Here is an 18708-nt window from a genome sequence, read left to right as displayed (position 1 = left end):
CGAACCTCAGATTTAATATTTGAGGAAATCTTTATTATCTTTATGGAATCCTAAATTATTAATTGAACATAATCTTACACTGGCTTTTTCCACAGGTGGGCTTGGTGTTGAGAATGCACGTGGAGATAAAGTGCGTATCTTCAGGGCAGAGAAGCAGTATGCTGTTACCTCAGGAAAATGGTACTTTGAGTTTGAGGCTGTAACAATAGGCGAGATGAGAGTTGGCTGGGCTCGACCAAACGTCCACTCTGATGTTGAGCTTGGTTCCGATGAGCTGGCCTATGTCTTTAATGGAAACAGGGTGAGTAGTGTCATATTAATCTAATTTTATTGCTTATACCTTTGTTGAATGTTGTTCTATAGTGTACCCTCAAATAGTTATATAATTAAACTGTACTTTCTATTGTACTCCAAAAAAAAAAAAAAAAAAGCTAAATTATTTTCCTCCTCTCCCTGCAGGCTCAACGATGGCACATTGGTAATGAGCCATTTGGGCGTCAGTGGCTGTCTGGTGATGTGGTGGGCTGCATGATAGACCTCACTGATATGAACATAATGTTTACTCTTAACGGAGAGATGCTGATTAGCGATTCTGGCTCTGAAATGGCTTTCAAAGATATTGAGATTGGTGACGGTGAGGATTTGTGCTATACAGTTTAAGGCAGTGGTTTTTTTTTAAGGTTATTAAAGGGGGTTCAATGGGTTGTTCTACAAGGTAATGCCGCACAGCTGTGGCTTTAATAAGCTCTGCCATTGCCATTTAGCTGGTTGGAAACGTCTGCAGTTATTTTTAGTTGAGTCTCAAGAGGTTGGTTTCCAGGACACTGATCAAACCTAGTCTTGGAATTAAAGGAATATCTGACCCAAAAATGAAAATTCTGTCCTTATTTACTCTCCCTTGTGTTGTTCCAAACCTGTCTTGTGTGTGTTTATTAGAGTAAAAAAAAAGAACATTAAAAAAAATATATGTCTGGCTCTATTCCATATAATTATAGTTCATAGAAAACCATTATAAAGGTTTCAAACCTCATGATTGGGAGTAAATAGGGGTATCATTTTTATTTTTTTTAAAAGCTGTTTAATGAATGATTCCATACCGATTGTGTAGTTTTCCCCCAAAACTTTTTTTATTTGTAGGAAAGTGGCTGAAGCTGTTAAAATGAGGAAAGTGTCAAAATGTAATCTTTAGAAAATACACAAATTGCTTATCTGCTCTATAAGGGGTTGCACAATTTTTTGCACATATGCGAATGCACACAACGATCTCAGACCCCTTTAAAATGAACTGAACCAAACCAGATTGTTTTGGATTGATATTAATGTGTATTATGAACACAAAGTGCTCTGCTTTCATTTGATTTTCCCATTTGTGTAACGCCAAATATGTTTAGCCCTGATAGCTTACTGTACACCAGTAATGATAACTCACAGAAAGACCAAGCTGCTTATTCTGTGTTTTATGGAAATGACAGAGTGAGAAAACTATGTAAACTCCTCACAGAATAAACAAAACATTTCTGTGCAAATTAAGACTTGAGTATTTAACCAGATCGCCTTAGAATGGCACGTGACAGTTAAGAGATTACAATAAGAATATATTACTATAGTTTACTATGAATAGATGTAGGCTGAGGCTGCCAATAGATAAACTCATGATCAATACACTTTTTGTGTTGGTAACGTGCCTAATCTACTATGACCCATGTTTGAATTTCTTAACTTTTGCCTCTAAATACAGTATTTTTAGATGAAAGTACAATAGATTCAGTTCAATGCACTGCTTTTATCTTTTATTGTATAAAAAATTATAATATGTATGTGTATGTATATATATATATATATATATATATACACTCACCTAAAGGATTATTAGGAACACCTGTTCAATTTCTCATTAATGCAATTATCTAATCAACCAATCACATGGCAGTTGCTTCAATGCATTTAGGGGTGTGGTCCTGGTCAAGACAATCTCCTGAACTCCAAACTGAATGTCAGAATGGGAAAGAAAGGTGATTTAAGCAATTTTGAGCGTGGCATGGTTGTTGGTGCCAGACGGGCCGGTCTGAGTATTTCTTAATCTGCTCAGTTACTGGGATTTTCACGCACAACCATTTCTAGGGTTTACAAAGAATGGTGTGAAAAGGGAAAAACATCCAGTATGCGGCAGTCCTGTGGGCTGAAAATGCCTTGTTGATGCTAGAGGTCAGAGGAGAATGGGCCGACTGATTCAAGCTGATAGAAGAGCAACTTTGCCTGAAATAACCACTCGTTACAACCGAGGTATGCAGCAAAGCATTTGTGAAGCCACAACACGCACAACCTTGAGGCGGATGGGCTACAACAGCAGAAGACCCCACCGGGTACAACTCATCTCCACTACAAATAGGAAAAAGAGGCTACAATTTGCAAGAGCTTACCAAAATTGGACAGTTGAAGACTGGAAAAATGTTGCCTGGTCTGATGAGTCTCGATTTCTGTTGAGACATTCAGATGGTAGAGTCAGAATTTGGCGTAAACAGAATGAGAACGTGGATCCATCATGCCTCGTTACCACTGTGCAGGTGGTGTAATGGTGTGGGGGATGTTTTCTTGGCACACTTTAGGCCCCTTAGTGCCAATTGGGCATCGTTTAAATGCCACGGCCTACCTGAGCATTGTTTCTGACCATGTCCATCCCTTTATGGCCACCATGTACCCATCCTCTGATGGCTACTTCCAGCAGGATAATGCACCATGTCACAAAGCTTGAATCTTTTCAAATTGGTTTCTTGAACATGACAATGAGTTCACTGTACTAAAATGGCCCCCACAGTCACCAAATCTCAACCCAATAGAGCATCTTTGGGATGTGGTGGAACGGGAGCTTCGTGCCCTGGATGTGCATCCCACAAATCTCCATCAACTGCAAGATGCTATCCTATCAATATGGGCCAACATTTCTAAGGAATGCTTTCAGCACCTTGTTGAATCAATTCCACGTACAATTAAGGCAGTTCTGATGGCGAAAGGGGGTCAAACACAGTATTAGTATGGTGTTCTTAATAATCCTTTAGGTGAGTGTGTGTATATATATATATAATACATACATACAGTATATAATTGTACTCAATATTAAATATAGTCCTAACAATAATAATTATAATCAATATTGTATTTTAAACAGTGGTCTGGGTACAACAAAAACAATTTAGTGTGAATACATAATAAACTGAAACTCCATTACAGGTAAAGTGGATCAAAAAGTGACCTGAGCCTACTTTAAAGGGCATGGACTGTGTGAATGCAAAGATAACTACTTTTTCACTCGGTTCACTTTTTGGTATACTTAAAGGGTTCGGTGTTTAGTTCTATTAAAGAGGACCCAAGTGATAAAACACCCTAAATCTCTTTCCATGTTTTCCTCCCTCCAGGTTTTATTCCAGTCTGCACATTGGGTCTGTCTCAGGTGGGCCGTATTAACCTGGGCCAGAATGTTAGCAGTCTGCGCTACTTTGCCATCTGTGGGCTTCAAGAAGGCTTTGAGCCATTCGCCATCAACATGAAGAGAGACATCGCGATGTGGTTCAGTAAGAGCCTGCCCCAGTTTGTTCCAGTGCCTACCGACCACAACCACATTGAGGTACTGGAGGGGTCACTTCATTTGCTATCCTTTTATTACTTTTATACTTTAGCCCCAAAAAAAGTATTGGTACACTTCAAATCACACTTAAACATGTCTAAATGTCACTGCTCTAGATACAAAATATCAACCCAAATGTCATCAGCAAACATTTTTTGTTCAATTACTTTTAACCAACTGGTCTCAAAGTGATTTTATGTGGATGTATGGAACCAGTTTCTCTAACGATCACACAGGTGTTCTAGCAGAATTATCACAGGTGTAGTTTATCACTTTTAACTACAGCCATTTTCTAATAACTTTGACAATCAGAAAGTGTCAATACTTTTTGTCTTAATTTTGAACAATGTATCTCTTTTTTTTTCTTGAAAAGCATTATTAGTTTTATATTTCTTGCCACTTGGTTTGATATTTTGTTATATAGTATAAAGACCTTTTTACAATAAGTGTGGCTTGAGACTCTTGAGATAATTCTTGGAACCACTGTACTCTAAATGTATCTGATTTGAGAGCATGTTTCGTTCAATTAAGGACATTTCTAATGCATATTAAAGGGACATTCTATTTGCTCAAAATAATAACACGTTGAACAAATGCTTATATCTTGATAATGTACACAGACCATGTTTTGTACTGTAAATATTGCTATAATTTATACATATTTAGTGCAAATAGTTCATTTACCCCCTTTATTGTTCTTGTGTAACCTGTAGGTGTCTCGTGTGGATGGAACTGTGGACAGTGCCCCCTGTCTGAAAATAGCACACAAGACATTTGGATCTCAAAACGCTAACACAGACATGCTATTCTTCAGACTGAGCATGCCTGTGGAGTTCGACCTGACCTTCAAGGTGCCCGCAGGCACCACTCCTCTTACACGTTCCCTCACCATCCCTGAGGAAGAAGTGTTGGAGGTGGACCCTGACTCTGAGTTTGAGGTGCTGAAGAAATCAGCTAGTCGGAAAGAGCAGGAGGAGAAGGAAAAGGAGCCATCAGTGCCCAAAGATGTGCAGAGCATAAAGGAGAATGACAAAGACACTGTATCCGAGAAAGGAAAGAAGAAAGGGTGAGATTTCTTCTTTCCTTATTTAGTTTATTAAAGCTGTTTTGCAGGAATGGGCAAATTCAGAGTTTAAGAATTGGCTCCATTTCATTCTCCATGAGTTGGAATTTGAATTTATTTTGGAATTTTGAGGAATTTACTGAATTGCAATTCAAAGAAATTCAACCTAGTTACATGATAGAAGAATTTCATTAATCTTTAAGTAATTTCAACTAACAAACTTTATATAATTATTCACATTAAATAATATAAATGTGTTGAATAAGTTCAATACTAAGTTCAACAATTAACACAGCCATCAAAACAGATTTAAAATGAGCTATACAGCATCAAAAACATCAACCACCTTCAGATAAATAAATATTGACATGTTTTACTCAGTTTTGAAGAGTTTGGGGTAAATTAAAGAATTCTGGAAAACAAAGTGTTCTGATATGGTCCATAAAATGAAAATGAATGTATTAATTACAGTAATATATGCATATATATACTGTATATCTACTCTCAGAGTGAGCTATTGTGCTCACTACAATTGTACTGTTATGATGTGAGGAAGAGGCAGACGGGAAGTGCGGATCCAAACGCGGTTTTATTAAGAAGCAAATAATAACAATACAAACACAGGAACAAAGGAAAAGTCCACAATGGGAAAAAGAAACTAAAACATGAGATAACATACAAAGGGTGAACAGGGAGCGAACATCCACGAAGGGCGGGGTAACCTTGAACAAACAAACAACAGGAAAACATGAACAGCGGGGTTATCCTCGAGCGAACCAGCAGACTGCAGGGAACATGAACTGAGAACACAAGAGCTTTACAAACGTAGGTACGAACATGACACGTCAACGAACGACAAAGGAAAGGGGAAAACAAGCAGGTTTAAATAGACAGACATGGTGATAACAAAAATAACAAACGGGTGCGGACAATAACGCAGAGACGGCGGTGATGAGTGAAACAGAAAACACGGTACAGACAACAAGGGATCGTGACACGGAACGTGATAAGTGAAACGGAAAACACGGGAAGGACAACAAGGGATCGTAACATTAACCCCCCCTCAAAAGGACCGGATTCTAGACGGTCCTAGAAAACAAAAGAAAGGAAAAAGCAAGCAAATGATCAAGGAGAGAGGGGCTAGAAGAGAGGGAGAACAGACAAACCAAAGGGGGCACAAGGGACACAGAGACAGACCAGGGAGGCACAAGGGACACAGAGACAGACCAGGGAGGCACAAGGGGCAATCAGGTAGACCACGGAGGCACAAGGGACGGAGAGGCAGACCAAGGAGGCCGAGGGGGCCGACAGGCAGTCCATAGGGATATGGGACAGGGACCGGGTCAGGTGGCCTGGGGGGCGTCCACTGGGTAGGTACTGGTTTAGGAGGCCAGGGAGGTATTGACTGGGCAGGGACAGGTTTAGGTGGTCTGGGAGGCGGCCACAAGGCAAGGGCTGGTCCAGGGGGCCTGGGAGGAGTGACCTCTGGGGAAGCTGGCGGAGCCGCGTGAGGCAGAGCCAAGGAAGGCTTCTGAGGCGGCGCAGTTGTAGACTTGGGCGGCGGCGCTGAGGGAGGCGCAGGTAGGGCCGCAGGAGACTCTGGGGGCAGAGCAGATGCAGGCAGAGCCGTGGGGTACACTGTGGGCGGAGCAGAGGCAGGCAGAGCCGTGGAAAACACGGGGGGCTGAGCAGAGGCAGGCAGAGCCATGGCAGACTCAGGTGGTAGGGCCTTGGGAGGGTCAGGAGGCGGAACCGTGGTGGGCGGAGCCAAGGAGGTCTTCAGAGGCGGGGCCGTAGAAGGCTTGGGAGGCGACGCCGAAGGAGGCGTAGGCTGGGCCGTGGGGGGCTCAGGGGTCTCTAGGAGAAGAGCCGTAGGAGGCTCAGGAGGCGGAGCCGGGAAAGGCTCAAGAGGCTTTAGAGGCGGAGACCTGGAAGGCTCTGGAGGCGGAGCCAAGTGAGGTGGCGCCGTAGGAGGTTTCAGAGGCAGAGACCTGGAAGGCTTTGAAGGCAGAGCCGAGGGAGGGGGCGCCGTAGGATGCTCTAGAGGTGGAGCCCTAGAAGGCTCTGGGGTCTCTGAGAGCAGAGCAGTAGGAGGCTCGGGGGTGGAGCCCTGGAAGGCTCAGGAGGCGGAGTCCTGGAAGGTTCGAGAGGCGGAGCCCTGGGTGGCTCGAGAGGCTTGAGAGGTGGGGCCCTGGAAGGCTCGAGAGACTTGAGAGGCGGAGCCCTGGGAGGCTCGGGAGGAGGAGCCCTGGAAGACTTGAGAGACTGGAGAGGTGGAACCCTGGAAGGCTCGGGAGGCGGAGCCCTGGGAGGCTTGAGAGGCGGAGCCCTGGAAGGCTTGAGAGGCGGAGCCCTGGAAGGCTCTAGAGGCTTGAGAGGCGGGGCCCTGGAAGTTTCGAGAGGCTTGAGAGGCGGAGCCCTGGGAGGCTCGGGAGGAGGAGGAGCCCTGGAAAACTCGAGAGACTGGAGAGGCGGAGCCCTAGGAGGCTCGGAAGGAGGAGCCCTGGAAGACTTGAGAGGCTTGAGAGGCGGAGCCCTGGAAGGCTCGAGAGGCTTGAGAGGCGGAGCCCTGGAAGGCTCGAGAGGAGGAGCCCTGGGAGACTCGAGGGGCGCTGGCTCTAGGACGGGCACGACCACTGGCGCTGGCTCTTGGATGGGCCTGGCTACTGGCGCTGGCTCTTGGGCGGTCACAGCTACTGGCGCTGGCTCTTGGATGGTCACGACTACTGGCGCTGGCTCTTGGACGGTCGAGGCTACTGGCGCTGGCTCAGGGACGGTCGAGGCTACAGGCGCTGGCTCAGGGACGGTCGAGGCTACAGGCGCTGGCTCACTGACATGTGGGTTTTTTTTTTGCTGACTGGTGGAACAGGCGTGATGGGAAGAGCCATGGCCGAGTTGAAGGTTACCACCGCGGGAGGTGAGGTAGGGTCCTCCTCTGCCACGCCCACAGTGAGTGGCGAGCCGCTGACCAGCAGAGCCTCTTCCACCATCTCCTGCAAAGTCCAGCCGAGCGTTGCCGGTGGTAAGCGCTCTTTCAGCGACGCGTCCAAATTGGCCCCGAAGAAAACCACCAGGGCTGACTCCGGGAAGTCCGACAAGTGTGCCAGCTCCAGGAAGTCCCGGATGTGGTCTTCCACTGGTCGGTCCCCTTGCCTCAAACCAAGCAGCCGGTAGTTGGCCTGCTGGACCGCTGGATCCATTGTGGGTCGTTCGTTCTGTTATGATGTGAGGAAGAGGCAGATGGGAAGTGCGGATCCAAACGCGGTTTTATTAAGAAGCAAATAATAACAATACAAACACCGGAACAAAGGAAAAGTCCACGATGGGAAAAAGAAACTAAAACATGAGATAACATACAAAGGGTGAACAAGGAGCGAACATCCACGAAGGGCGGGGTAACCTTGAACGAACAAACAACAGGAAAACATGAACAGCGGGGTTATCCTCGAGCGAACCAGGGTTATCCTCGAGCGAACCAGGGTTATCCTCGAGCTAACCAGCAGACTGCAGGGAACATGAACTGAGAACACACAAGAGCTTTACAAACGTAGGTACGAACATGACATGTCAACGAACGACAAAGGGAAAACAAGCGGGTTTAAATAGACAGACATGGTGATAACAAAAATAACAAACAGGTGCGGACAATAACGCAGAGACGGCGGTGATGAGTGAAACAGAAAACACGGTACAGACAACAAGGGATCGTGACACGGAACGTGATAAGTGAAACGGAAAACACGGGACGGACAACAAGGGATCGTAACATGTACAGAGTGATTATCTGAGTTACTGTAGCCTTTTTGTCAGCTTGAACCAGTCTGGCCATTCTCAGTTGACCTCTCTTATCAACAAGGCATTTCTATATACAGAACTGCTGTTCTCTGGATGTTTTTGTTTTTGGCACCATTCTGAGTAAATTCTAGGGGCTGTTGTGCATGAAAAACCCAGGAGATCAGCAGTTACAGAAATACTCGAACTGGCCTGTCTGGAACCAACAATCATGCCACAGTCTAAATCACTGAGATCACAATTTTCCCCATTCTGATGGTTAATGTGAACATGCTCTGCTGCCACACAATTGGTTGATTAGATAATTGCATGAATAAATATATGTACAGGTTTTCCAAATAAAGTTGGTACATTTAATACAAAATTCTATAGGTGACATTTCAAACATGGATTTTTAATAGCATTTATTGTTTCATTATGCTCATTATTATTCCTCCCCCAGTTTCCTGTTTAAGGCTAAAAAGGCAGCCATGATCTCCCCTCCCCCTCCTCCTCTTATGCCCCGTTTGTTTGAAGATGTTGTGCCAGATGATCGTGATGACCCAGAGATCATCCTCAATACGACTACAGTGAGTCCACCATATTCAGTACCAGATCTGTCACAAATGACACACACTTGCCTCATTTTTCTTCATTGTCTTTCTTCTCTTTCTACAGTACTATTACTCTGTGCGTATCTTTGCTGGGCAAGAACCTGGCGGCGTGTGGGTGGGCTGGGTCACCCCGGACTTCCACATGTATGACCCCAACTTTGACCTGACTAAGGTCCGTACTGTCACTTTAACAGTTGGAGACGACAAGGGCAACATACACGACAGGTGAGATAGCCCAGTTGGCACAATGTTTTTTCAGTGTGGTGAAAATCAACGAATGAAGACAAAAACAAAAAGCTGCAGTGGAGAAATTGAGAGTCAATACAATAACATTTAATATAGTCAGGATATGTACAGGAATATTGATAGTGGTGATAGCAGTGCCATGTTGGCTCAGTTTCGTCACCATCAGAATCTGTTGGGAGTGAAAAGAAAGGAAAAGTTGTTTTCACCATAAGGAACTTTTCCCTCTGAAACTGCAAAGTTGTAATGCCAAACAGCTTTCATTTCAGTTCAGTTAGGCCACATACACACTGCTACTAAATAAGGTTGTCACTCCTCTTCTGAGTGCTTAATCCTTTTCTATACACACTGAGTTTTGTTATTAAGAGGAGTGACAACTACATTCAATCCAGAAAAATGCAGGCAGTGAACTGCATTTACATAAAATCTGTGTAGTGTGCTGGACCGAACTAAACCACTAGATGTTGCAACCGTGGTGTATTAACAACCACAGCAATTAAGGTTTGCAAAAAATGCTAGGCTATGTACAGTATGTAACCCTAATAATAATTAAAATCATTAGGGTTACAATCATCTAATAATTGGAGTGTATCCCAATATGGGATACGCCTTGGGCGTGACCAATCATGGAAGCATTTAATTACACCACGTCTGTCCAATGCTAGACAAGTCACAGAGGTGACCAGGAAGCCTCGCCTTTCTTATATAGTTATGGAATGAAATGGAATAAACCTGATCAAGACAAAGCCTAAACATCAGTATCAGACCTGTGTCAACCCCAAAGTTTTGCGGTGTGTATGTAGCCTTAGAGTATTATGAATCAACAACACACATCCAAAGCTATGCAGTGGTTGTTGTTTACCTATCTTTGATTATCTATGCAAATTTGTGTTTATTCATCACTCATGAGTATGTCACTATTGATATTCTGTTTCTCTATCAGTATAAGGAGGAGTAACTGTTACATGGTGTGGGGAGGAGAGTTTAGCAACTCTCAACAGAAGTTCAGCCAGGAGGATCAAGTGATTGGTTGCTTGATTGACCTAGCAACAGGTCTCATGACTTTCACAGCCAATGGGAAGGAGGTCAACACTTTCTATCAGGTAAGTTCAGGTAATGTAAGTGGAGGCTCTCAGCTCCATGTGATAAATGTATTAACTGTTTAAGGGGTGTTTTTGAGCTCATGTACATTGGATGTATGTTCTCTCAGGTGGAGCCCAACTCAAAACTCTTCCCAGCTGTGTTTGTACTGCCGGCAAGCCAGAACATGTTGCAACTGGAGCTGGGAAAACTCAAGGTCAGCCCTATCTTCTAACTATTCACATGAAATACTTAAGCTGCTCAAATCTAGTGAAGTCACTTTGGTCATTATTTACTCACCCTTATGTTGCTCCAAACTGGTATGACTTTCTTCCGTGGAACACAAAAGGTGAATTCTTCAAAATGACTTCACAGGGTTTATTTACCATATAATGCAAGTAAATAATGACTCCAGTTTGTCAAGCTCGATAAAGGACAAAAACTATAAAACCACAATAAAAGTAAATGACACAACTATATTTCAGTCTTCTAAAGGGATACAATCACTTTGTCTAATAAACAGAACACAATTTGAGTCATTAATTACTCACAAAACAAATAATTAATTACCTCTTTTAACTTTTAATAAAAAAAATTATTTAGTCATACTGGTTTGGAGAGACATTAGGGTAAGTAAATTATGATGGAATTTTCATTTTGATTTAACTATCTCTTTAACTAAACATCCTTTTACTTTCTTTGTTCTTTAGAATATCATGCCTCTTTCAGCTGCCATGTTCCATAGTGAACGTAAGAACCCGGTGCCTCAGTGTCCACCTCGGCTGGATGTGGAGATGCTGACCCCAGTGATCTGGAGCAGGATGCCCAACCATTTCCTGAAACCAGAAGTTGGGCGGGTCAGTGAGAGGCATGGCTGGATGGTGGAATGTACTGAGCCTCTCACCATGATGGCTCTGCATATACCTGAAGAGAACAGGTAGGGGAAGTTAAGAATAGATCATCTAAGATCTCACCTTTATACAGACTTATATTTATACAGTGCATGGTAAGGCAAGCATCACAATTATCATTGCTCATACTTAGGATTATTATTTGTATTTTTTTTACCCTAAATCATGTGATTTTTGAGGTGAGGTGTGCTTTCTAAGTGATCAGACTTGAGATTTTCACCTGGCGAATGATAAAACAGCATACAAATCTTATGGACTTGCATTGAAGGAGGAACATAAGCGATATTTATTATAGGGACCAGAATATCATAAATGCTCGGGAGTGGGCCCTTTTGCCCAGTAAGCAACCAACCAAAACACCTTAGTAACCACCTAGAAAGGACCTAGCAACTGCAACCAATGTGCTAAAAACCTCTTGCAACACCCTAGCAACCACATACTTAAGCAATGCTTTAGCAACCACCCACAACACCCTAGCATCGTGGTGGCAACTTCAGCACAGGAAAGCATCACACAAGTAGAAATGTAAGAATTTTGTTATTTTGTATTTTCTGACATATGGTTTCTCTTTCATATGCAGGTGTATTGATATCCTAGAACTGTCGGAGCGGCATGACCTGCTGAAATTTCATTATCATACTCTGATGCTTTACTGTGCCGTGTGTGCATTGGGCAACAATCGTGTGGCCCATGCTCTTTGCAGTCATGTGGACGAATCACAGCTCTTCTACGCTATTGAGAACACCTACCTGCCTGGCCCACTCCGCAGTGGCTACTACGACCTTCTCATCAGTATCCACCTAGAGTCAGCCAAACGGAATCGCTTGGGAACCAACCGGGAGTTCATCATACCCATGTCGGCAGAGACCCTCAGTATTAAACTTTTCCCAGATGCAGAGGCAGCTCATGACCTGCCTGGTGTAGGCCTCACTACCTGCCTCAGACCCAAGCTACACTTCTCCAACATCAACTTTGTGGGCACTGACCCAGACCTGTACACCCTTAGCCCCATTATCCCACTGCAGGTACAATGATGCATTTATGTACACTTGTGTATTGGGCTGACAATTTAACACATTAATTTTGAACTATTCATTATGAAAAAGAACATGTTACAAAATAAATGTATTAATACAAAATTGATGTACATTTAAAATGAATGCCCCCTTATTGTATAATAAGGATTTTTCCAACCATCAGAGCAATTCAAGCTTGTGCCAACTAAATGCAAAGCAAATTATGCATTTTCTGCAATCATCAAAGCTCCAGATACCACTATAGGGAACATGCCTCACTAAAGCACACTTACTAAGAGCACAAATGAGTAAGGAGCTATTTACCTGGACTCTTGTGGTGAAAAACTGCTAGACAAAGTGCAATGCAGAATGTGCAATACAATGGTCTCAAGGTGCAATTTCAAATTAGTTCTTAACCACACTTTATTAGGAAATCCTATATACCTACTTATTCATGTGATTATCTAATCAACCAAACATGTGGCAGCAGTACAATGCATAAAATCATTCAGATACAATTCAGGTAATGTTCACATCAACCATCAGAATGGGGAAAATTTTGATCTCAGTGATTTTGACCATAGCATGATTGTTGGTTCCAGATGGGCTGGTTTGAGTATTTTTGTAAATGCTGATATCCTGGGATTTTCAGTCTCTAGAGTTTACTCATAATGGTGCCAAAAACAAAAAGCATCCAGTGAGTGGCAATTCTGCATATGGAAACATCTTGTTGATGACGGAGGTCAATGGAGAATGGCCAGGTTGCTTTTTCCAAAAGCATTGCAAGCTTAAGTTGATCAAAGAGACCATTGGCGCCAGTGGATTCTACATTCTACTTGGGCTTATGATGCTTTAGGGAAATGCAGCCCAGACTGATTCGAGCTGACAAAAAGGTTACGGTAATTCAGATAAATACTTTGTACAATTGTAGTGAGCAGAATAGCATCTCAGAATGCACAATACGTTGAACCTTGAGGTGGATGGGATACAACAGCAGAAAACCACGTCGGTCACTATTTTAGGACCATAGTGTTCCTAATAAAGTGCTCAGTGAGTGTAGACTTGTAAAACCACTTCATCTTAACTAATTTAACTCGTCTGCTGCAATAATGTAATTTCTTTGAATTATATTCAGTTTGGGAGCTTTTCTCAGCAATTATTGATACAGTATATGCAATACATTCTGATTAATTCAATTCAGTTATCAGTACATCATGTAATTCATTCTAATAAAAATGTTTAATTGATTGACAGTCACAAAGTGTATTTGATACAGACAAAGATGATAGATGAATGGAAGGAATGATGGTTAGATGGATGAGTACAAAACTATGTTTCTGTTAATATCTGTGCATTGTTTGCCCTTGCAGGAGCTTAAGACAAAAGCTCTGAGCATGCTGACTGAAGCTGTGTTGGACGGCAGTCAGGCTATGCGCGACCCTGTAGGGGGCAGCGTTGAGTTCCACTTCGTTCCCATCCTCAAACTAATCAGCACCCTCCTCATTATGGGCATTTTCAACGATGATGACGTCAAGCATATCCTCAAGATGATTGACCCTAGTGTGTTCGGAAAGAAAGAGGAGGAGGCAGGTGAGAACGCTGCTCTCAAGGAAGAGGGAGAGGAGGTGAAAGAGAAAGAAGAGATGGCAGAAGGAGAAGAAGCAGTGGATGAAGGACTAGGGGAAGAGGAGGAGGAGCTAAAAGCCCTAAAGAAGGAGGGAGAGGAAGGAGAAGGGGTTGAGAAGGCAGTGGAGGAGGAGGAGGAGGAAGGAGAGAAGGTGGCTGGAGAAAAAGCAGAGGAAGAGAAGGAGGCAGAAGAAGTAGGAGAGGAAGCCAAAGAGGAGGAAGAGGAAGCACCAGAGGAGGGGCTGCTCCAAATGAAGCTTCCAGAGTCTGTAAAACTGCAGGTAAGTTTCATAGACCTCATTAAACAAAGTTTTCTTTCATGTCTTTCTTTCATGTCTTTCATGTATTTTCTATTGAATCAGAAAGTTGGATTGGGAAAACCGTAAAAGCAATACAATTCCAATTTTACTACTTTTTTTTTAAATCTTTTAATTCTCAGTTTATTCTTTATTTTATAAACGTATTTATTTCTTACATTATGTCTCTGTCTATCTCCCTGTTTTAAGATGTGTACGCTACTACAGTATTTCTGTGACTGTGAGCTCAGACACAGAGTTGAGGCTATTTTGGCATTCTCCAATAACTTCGTACAGCAGATCCAATTAAACCAGCGTGAAAGATATGGCACGCTAATGAAAGCATTTACAATGTCCGCCGCAGAAACTGCTCGCAGGACCCGAGAGTTCCGCTCCCCTCCTCAGGAACAGGTACAATACCCACTGTTCTTCTTTAAACCCACATTTAAAACTGCTTTCAGGAAGACTGATTAGTGTTTTTATATGCTCGTGTGTGTATGTAGGTTTACCTGTTGACAAACTTCAAGCACTGCCCAGAGGACGAGGACTGCCCAGTGCCTGAGGAAGTGCGTGAAACCCTCCAGGTTTTCCATACTGACCTCCTGAATCACTGCGGTCAGTTCAAAACATCTCACAAACTGTACAACCACATTGCAACCCCTAAGCACTAACATATATAATGTTGCTTAAAAACCCTGTGATCAAATTCTTTATCAGTTAATGCATCCTTTTCTTTTTTCTAAAGATTTAAGCCTTTGATGCACAAATTATTAAATCTCAAAAGGGAAAAAAACTTAATGGTTATTTTTCAAAACAAAAATATAATTTTTCCCATTTTGTTTCTCCAAAATCATGCATTTTGAGAGAGTTACACATGTGTTTAATACAATAAAATATTGAAGTGCATATTCCAAAGGTTTTTGTTTTTCACTACTTTCAGAAGACATTTTGACTTTATGTGAATATAATGAAGATGAAAATACTCTCATAATTTATTCACCCTCATACCATCCCAGATGTGAATTACTTTCTTCTGCTGAACACAAACAAAGATTTTTAAAAGAATTTCTCAGCTCTGTTGGTCCATACAATGCAAGTGAATGGGTACCAAAAACTTTGAAAGTCCAAAAGCATATAAAGACTTCAGAAGAGATTTAATAGGTGTGGGTAAGAAATGGATAAATATTTAAGTCCTTATTTACTATAAATTTCCACTTTCACATTCTTCTTTGGCGATTTGCAATCTTCATACGTATCGTCATCTACTGGGCAGGGAGGGTAATTTATAGTATAAAAAGGATTTAAATATTGATCTGTTTTTCACCCACACCGGCTATATAGCTTCTAAAGATATACTGTAGGTTTAACCACAGAAGTCAAATGGATATTTTTTATGCTGCCTTTATGTGCATCAAAATATTGGTGACCATTCACTTGCATTGTGAGGACCAACAGAGCTGAAATATTCTTCAAAAATATTAATTTGTGTTCACCAGAAGTAATAAATATACAGCTAGGATGGCATGAGGGTGTGTAAATTAGACAATTTAAATTTTTGGATGAATTATCCCTTTAACATTTCCACTGTTCTTACCAATGTTTGTTTCTGTACATCAGGTGTCCATGTTGAAGAAGAAGAGGAGGAGAAAGAAGTGGACACATCTCTCAGAGGAAGACTGCTCGGTCTGGTGGAGAAGGTCAAGAACATCAGGAAGAAAAATGAGGAAGAGGAGCCAGAACCAGAGGAACAACCCAAACCTAGTAAGTAAAAGTAGTTATGCAGCCCCCAGAAGATTGTTAACTGCTTTCCTCTCATATTGATCAGTGTTTTCTTTTCACAAAGTTGTTTATTTCTTTTAGTACTTTAACATTTATCGAAAACTCTACCCTTCAGGCACGTTACAGGAGTTGATATCACACACTATGATTCACTGGGCTCAGGAATCCTTCATTCAGAACCCTGAGCTTGTGCGACTGATGTTCAGTCTTCTCCACCGCCAATATGATGCTCTGGGAGAGTTGATCCGCGCACTGCCTAAGGCCTATGCCATTAACGCTGTGTCTATACAGGACACCATGGATATGCTAGAGTGCCTGGGGCAGATCCGCTCCCTGCTCATCGTCCAGATGGGCCCAGAAGAGGAGAGGCTAATGATCCAGAGCATTGGGTTTGTACTTGAAATTATTTTGAAATGATTTAGAATATTGAGCATAGACATCAAGGGATTAGTACTGAAGGTCATCATATAAAAAGTTTTGTTTGTTGCCTTTTTACAAAAGCTTCTAGAATAATTTCTGTTCACCTGCAATGTGATATTTAATATTCTTATTGCCTAACTCTGTAGGAACATTATGAACAACAAAGTGTTTTACCAGCACCCCAATCTGATGCGAGCCCTGGGCATGCATGAGACAGTCATGGAGGTCATGGTAAACGTGCTAGGAGGTGGTGGAGACTCTAAGGTATACATGTGTTTATGTTATATACTGAATATTGTGACGAGTATCCAACTCAGCCTTTTAAATAAGATCTAAAATGTCATATACAGTATATATCTGAAATGACATTTAAAGAACAGTTGAAACAGATGTAATCTCTGTCTGGTAAATTATATCATTTTAAATTTGTATTTTTTTTGTCTTTAGGAAATTCGATTCCCGCAAATGGTGACCAATTGCTGTCGCTTCCTGTGCTACTTCTGTAGGATCAGCCGTCAGAACCAGAGATCCATGTTTGACCATCTCTCATACCTCCTGCAGAACAGTGGTATTGGACTAGGTCAGTCCTTTTGTACCCCTCATTTACTGTGAATATTAAGCAATGGTTGATACTGTTGAAGTCTAAATATAGTTCTTATTTTGAAATACAAAGACATCACTACAAATCAGACTAGAGTAAAAGTGGACCAAGGATATTTACAAGCAGGGCCTGTTTTTCTCTTTTCTTTGATATGTAGGGATGCGTGGATCCACACCTCTTGATGTTGCTGCTGCATCCTGCATTGACAACAATGAGCTGGCCCTGGCTCTACAAGAACAAGACCTCGAGATGGTAGTGCAATGAACTTTGTTTTTTGTAGTGGATGATATTCTGGTAAAATTTTTTAACATCACATAAACATTACTGCTACACAGGTAGTGACGTACCTGGCTGGCTGCGGCCTGCGAATGTGTCCCATGCTTCTTTCTAAAGGCTACCCTGACATAGGATGGAATCCATGTGGAGGAGAGAGATACTTGGACTTCCTGCGCTTTGCTGTGTTTGTTAATGGTCAGCATGTTCAGCTTAATTCTATCTCTGTATGACTCATCTTTTTGGAGTACTTTGTAGTTAATTTTGTTTTGTGACCATATCTGTGATTGCCTCTCTGTCTCCCTCTGCAGGTGAGAGCGTAGAGGAGAACGCCAATGTGGTTGTTCGTCTGTTGATTCGTCGGCCTGAGTGCTTCGGTCCCGCCTTGAGGGGAGAGGGTGGTGCAGGTCTGTTAGCTGCCATTGAGGAGGCTATTAAGATCTCTGAAGACCCTGCCAGAGATGGGCCGACTCCTAAAAAGGACAGACGTTTCATGTAAGTCATTGCAATGAATAAACTGTGCGAAAATTTGAATTTTACTATGCGCATACTTTTCAGTTTAATTCATACATAGCTTTCAGTATTAAACATTGAACCTTTGTCCAGGTATATATGTACATTGAAGGTGCTTACTTTTGTAATATCACTAATTGTTCTCCTGTTACGGCAACTGCATATTAATTTTAACACTTAGGTAATTCTGTTCTCATTTTTGCCCCGTGTGATTGATTCACAGGTTTGGAGGGGAGGAGCAACATGAGGAGAACAGAATGCATCTTGGGAATGCTGTCATGTCATTTTACTCAGCCCTTATTGACTTGTTGGGTCGCTGTGCCCCTGAGATGCATGTGAGTAGCAATTTACACTTCACAAATTTATGCTTAATGTGCCCCCATCACACCTCCTAAATACATTATCTATGATTCACTGAATATGTAATATTTATTGTCAAATTATGTTTTTACTTAATAAATATGGACTGAACAAAAGCTGATCTTTAAATTTATACCTGTTCTTTCTCCAAAGTTGATCCAAGCAGGCAAAGGTGAAGCTTTGAGAATCAGAGCCATTTTGAGGTCTCTGGTGCCCATTGAAGATCTAGTGGGAGTCATCAGCTTACCTGTTCAGATCCCCACCTTTGGCAAAGGTACATTTGTGAGAACATTTATTTTAAATAGATGAGTAAAATCCATCATGTGTATACAATAGAGAATGCACATGCACAAGGACATTAGACACATTCTGATAAGTCTTTCAAGTTATTTTTGTTTTAACCATATAGATTACACAAGACAACATCATCCTTGACTGATCCCCTTTATGTGCATCTAATAAACTAAAAATATACTGAGCACGTTTACATGTAAACCAATATGCTAATTTTAGTTATAAT

The 18708-nt window shown here is 42.1% G+C and overlaps 1 protein-coding gene across 7 annotated transcripts in view; it reads left to right on the top strand.

Annotated features, from left to right (window-relative positions):
- LOC127661261 (ryanodine receptor 1-like) overlaps nucleotides 1–18708 on the top strand; it is a 126573-nt gene that overhangs the window by 50511 nt on the left and 57354 nt on the right. For all 7 annotated transcript variants that reach the window (XM_052151895.1, XM_052151893.1, XM_052151890.1 and 4 more), the window contains exons 26-47: nucleotides 96–301; nucleotides 460–634; nucleotides 3414–3622; nucleotides 4336–4688; nucleotides 8920–9046; nucleotides 9135–9295; nucleotides 10257–10416; nucleotides 10524–10610; nucleotides 11104–11330; nucleotides 11885–12329; nucleotides 13691–14227; nucleotides 14453–14653; nucleotides 14746–14857; nucleotides 15860–16003; nucleotides 16137–16410; nucleotides 16588–16705; nucleotides 16889–17021; nucleotides 17200–17294; nucleotides 17378–17513; nucleotides 17627–17810; nucleotides 18052–18163; nucleotides 18342–18462. In XM_052151895.1, the coding sequence (XP_052007855.1) occupies nucleotides 96–301; nucleotides 460–634; nucleotides 3414–3622; nucleotides 4336–4688; nucleotides 8920–9046; nucleotides 9135–9295; nucleotides 10257–10416; nucleotides 10524–10610; nucleotides 11104–11330; nucleotides 11885–12329; nucleotides 13691–14227; nucleotides 14453–14653; nucleotides 14746–14857; nucleotides 15860–16003; nucleotides 16137–16410; nucleotides 16588–16705; nucleotides 16889–17021; nucleotides 17200–17294; nucleotides 17378–17513; nucleotides 17627–17810; nucleotides 18052–18163; nucleotides 18342–18462 (4317 nt within the window). The remainder of the gene's footprint in view (nucleotides 1–95; nucleotides 302–459; nucleotides 635–3413; nucleotides 3623–4335; nucleotides 4689–8919; nucleotides 9047–9134; nucleotides 9296–10256; nucleotides 10417–10523; nucleotides 10611–11103; nucleotides 11331–11884; nucleotides 12330–13690; nucleotides 14228–14452; nucleotides 14654–14745; nucleotides 14858–15859; nucleotides 16004–16136; nucleotides 16411–16587; nucleotides 16706–16888; nucleotides 17022–17199; nucleotides 17295–17377; nucleotides 17514–17626; nucleotides 17811–18051; nucleotides 18164–18341; nucleotides 18463–18708) is intronic.

Source organism: Xyrauchen texanus, chromosome 21 (assembly GCF_025860055.1).
Source record: "Xyrauchen texanus isolate HMW12.3.18 chromosome 21, RBS_HiC_50CHRs, whole genome shotgun sequence".
Classification (NCBI taxonomy): Eukaryota; Metazoa; Chordata; class Actinopteri; order Cypriniformes; family Catostomidae; genus Xyrauchen; species Xyrauchen texanus.
Note: the sequence above shows the minus strand (reverse complement) of the source record. Positions and strands in the feature narration are given on the sequence as shown.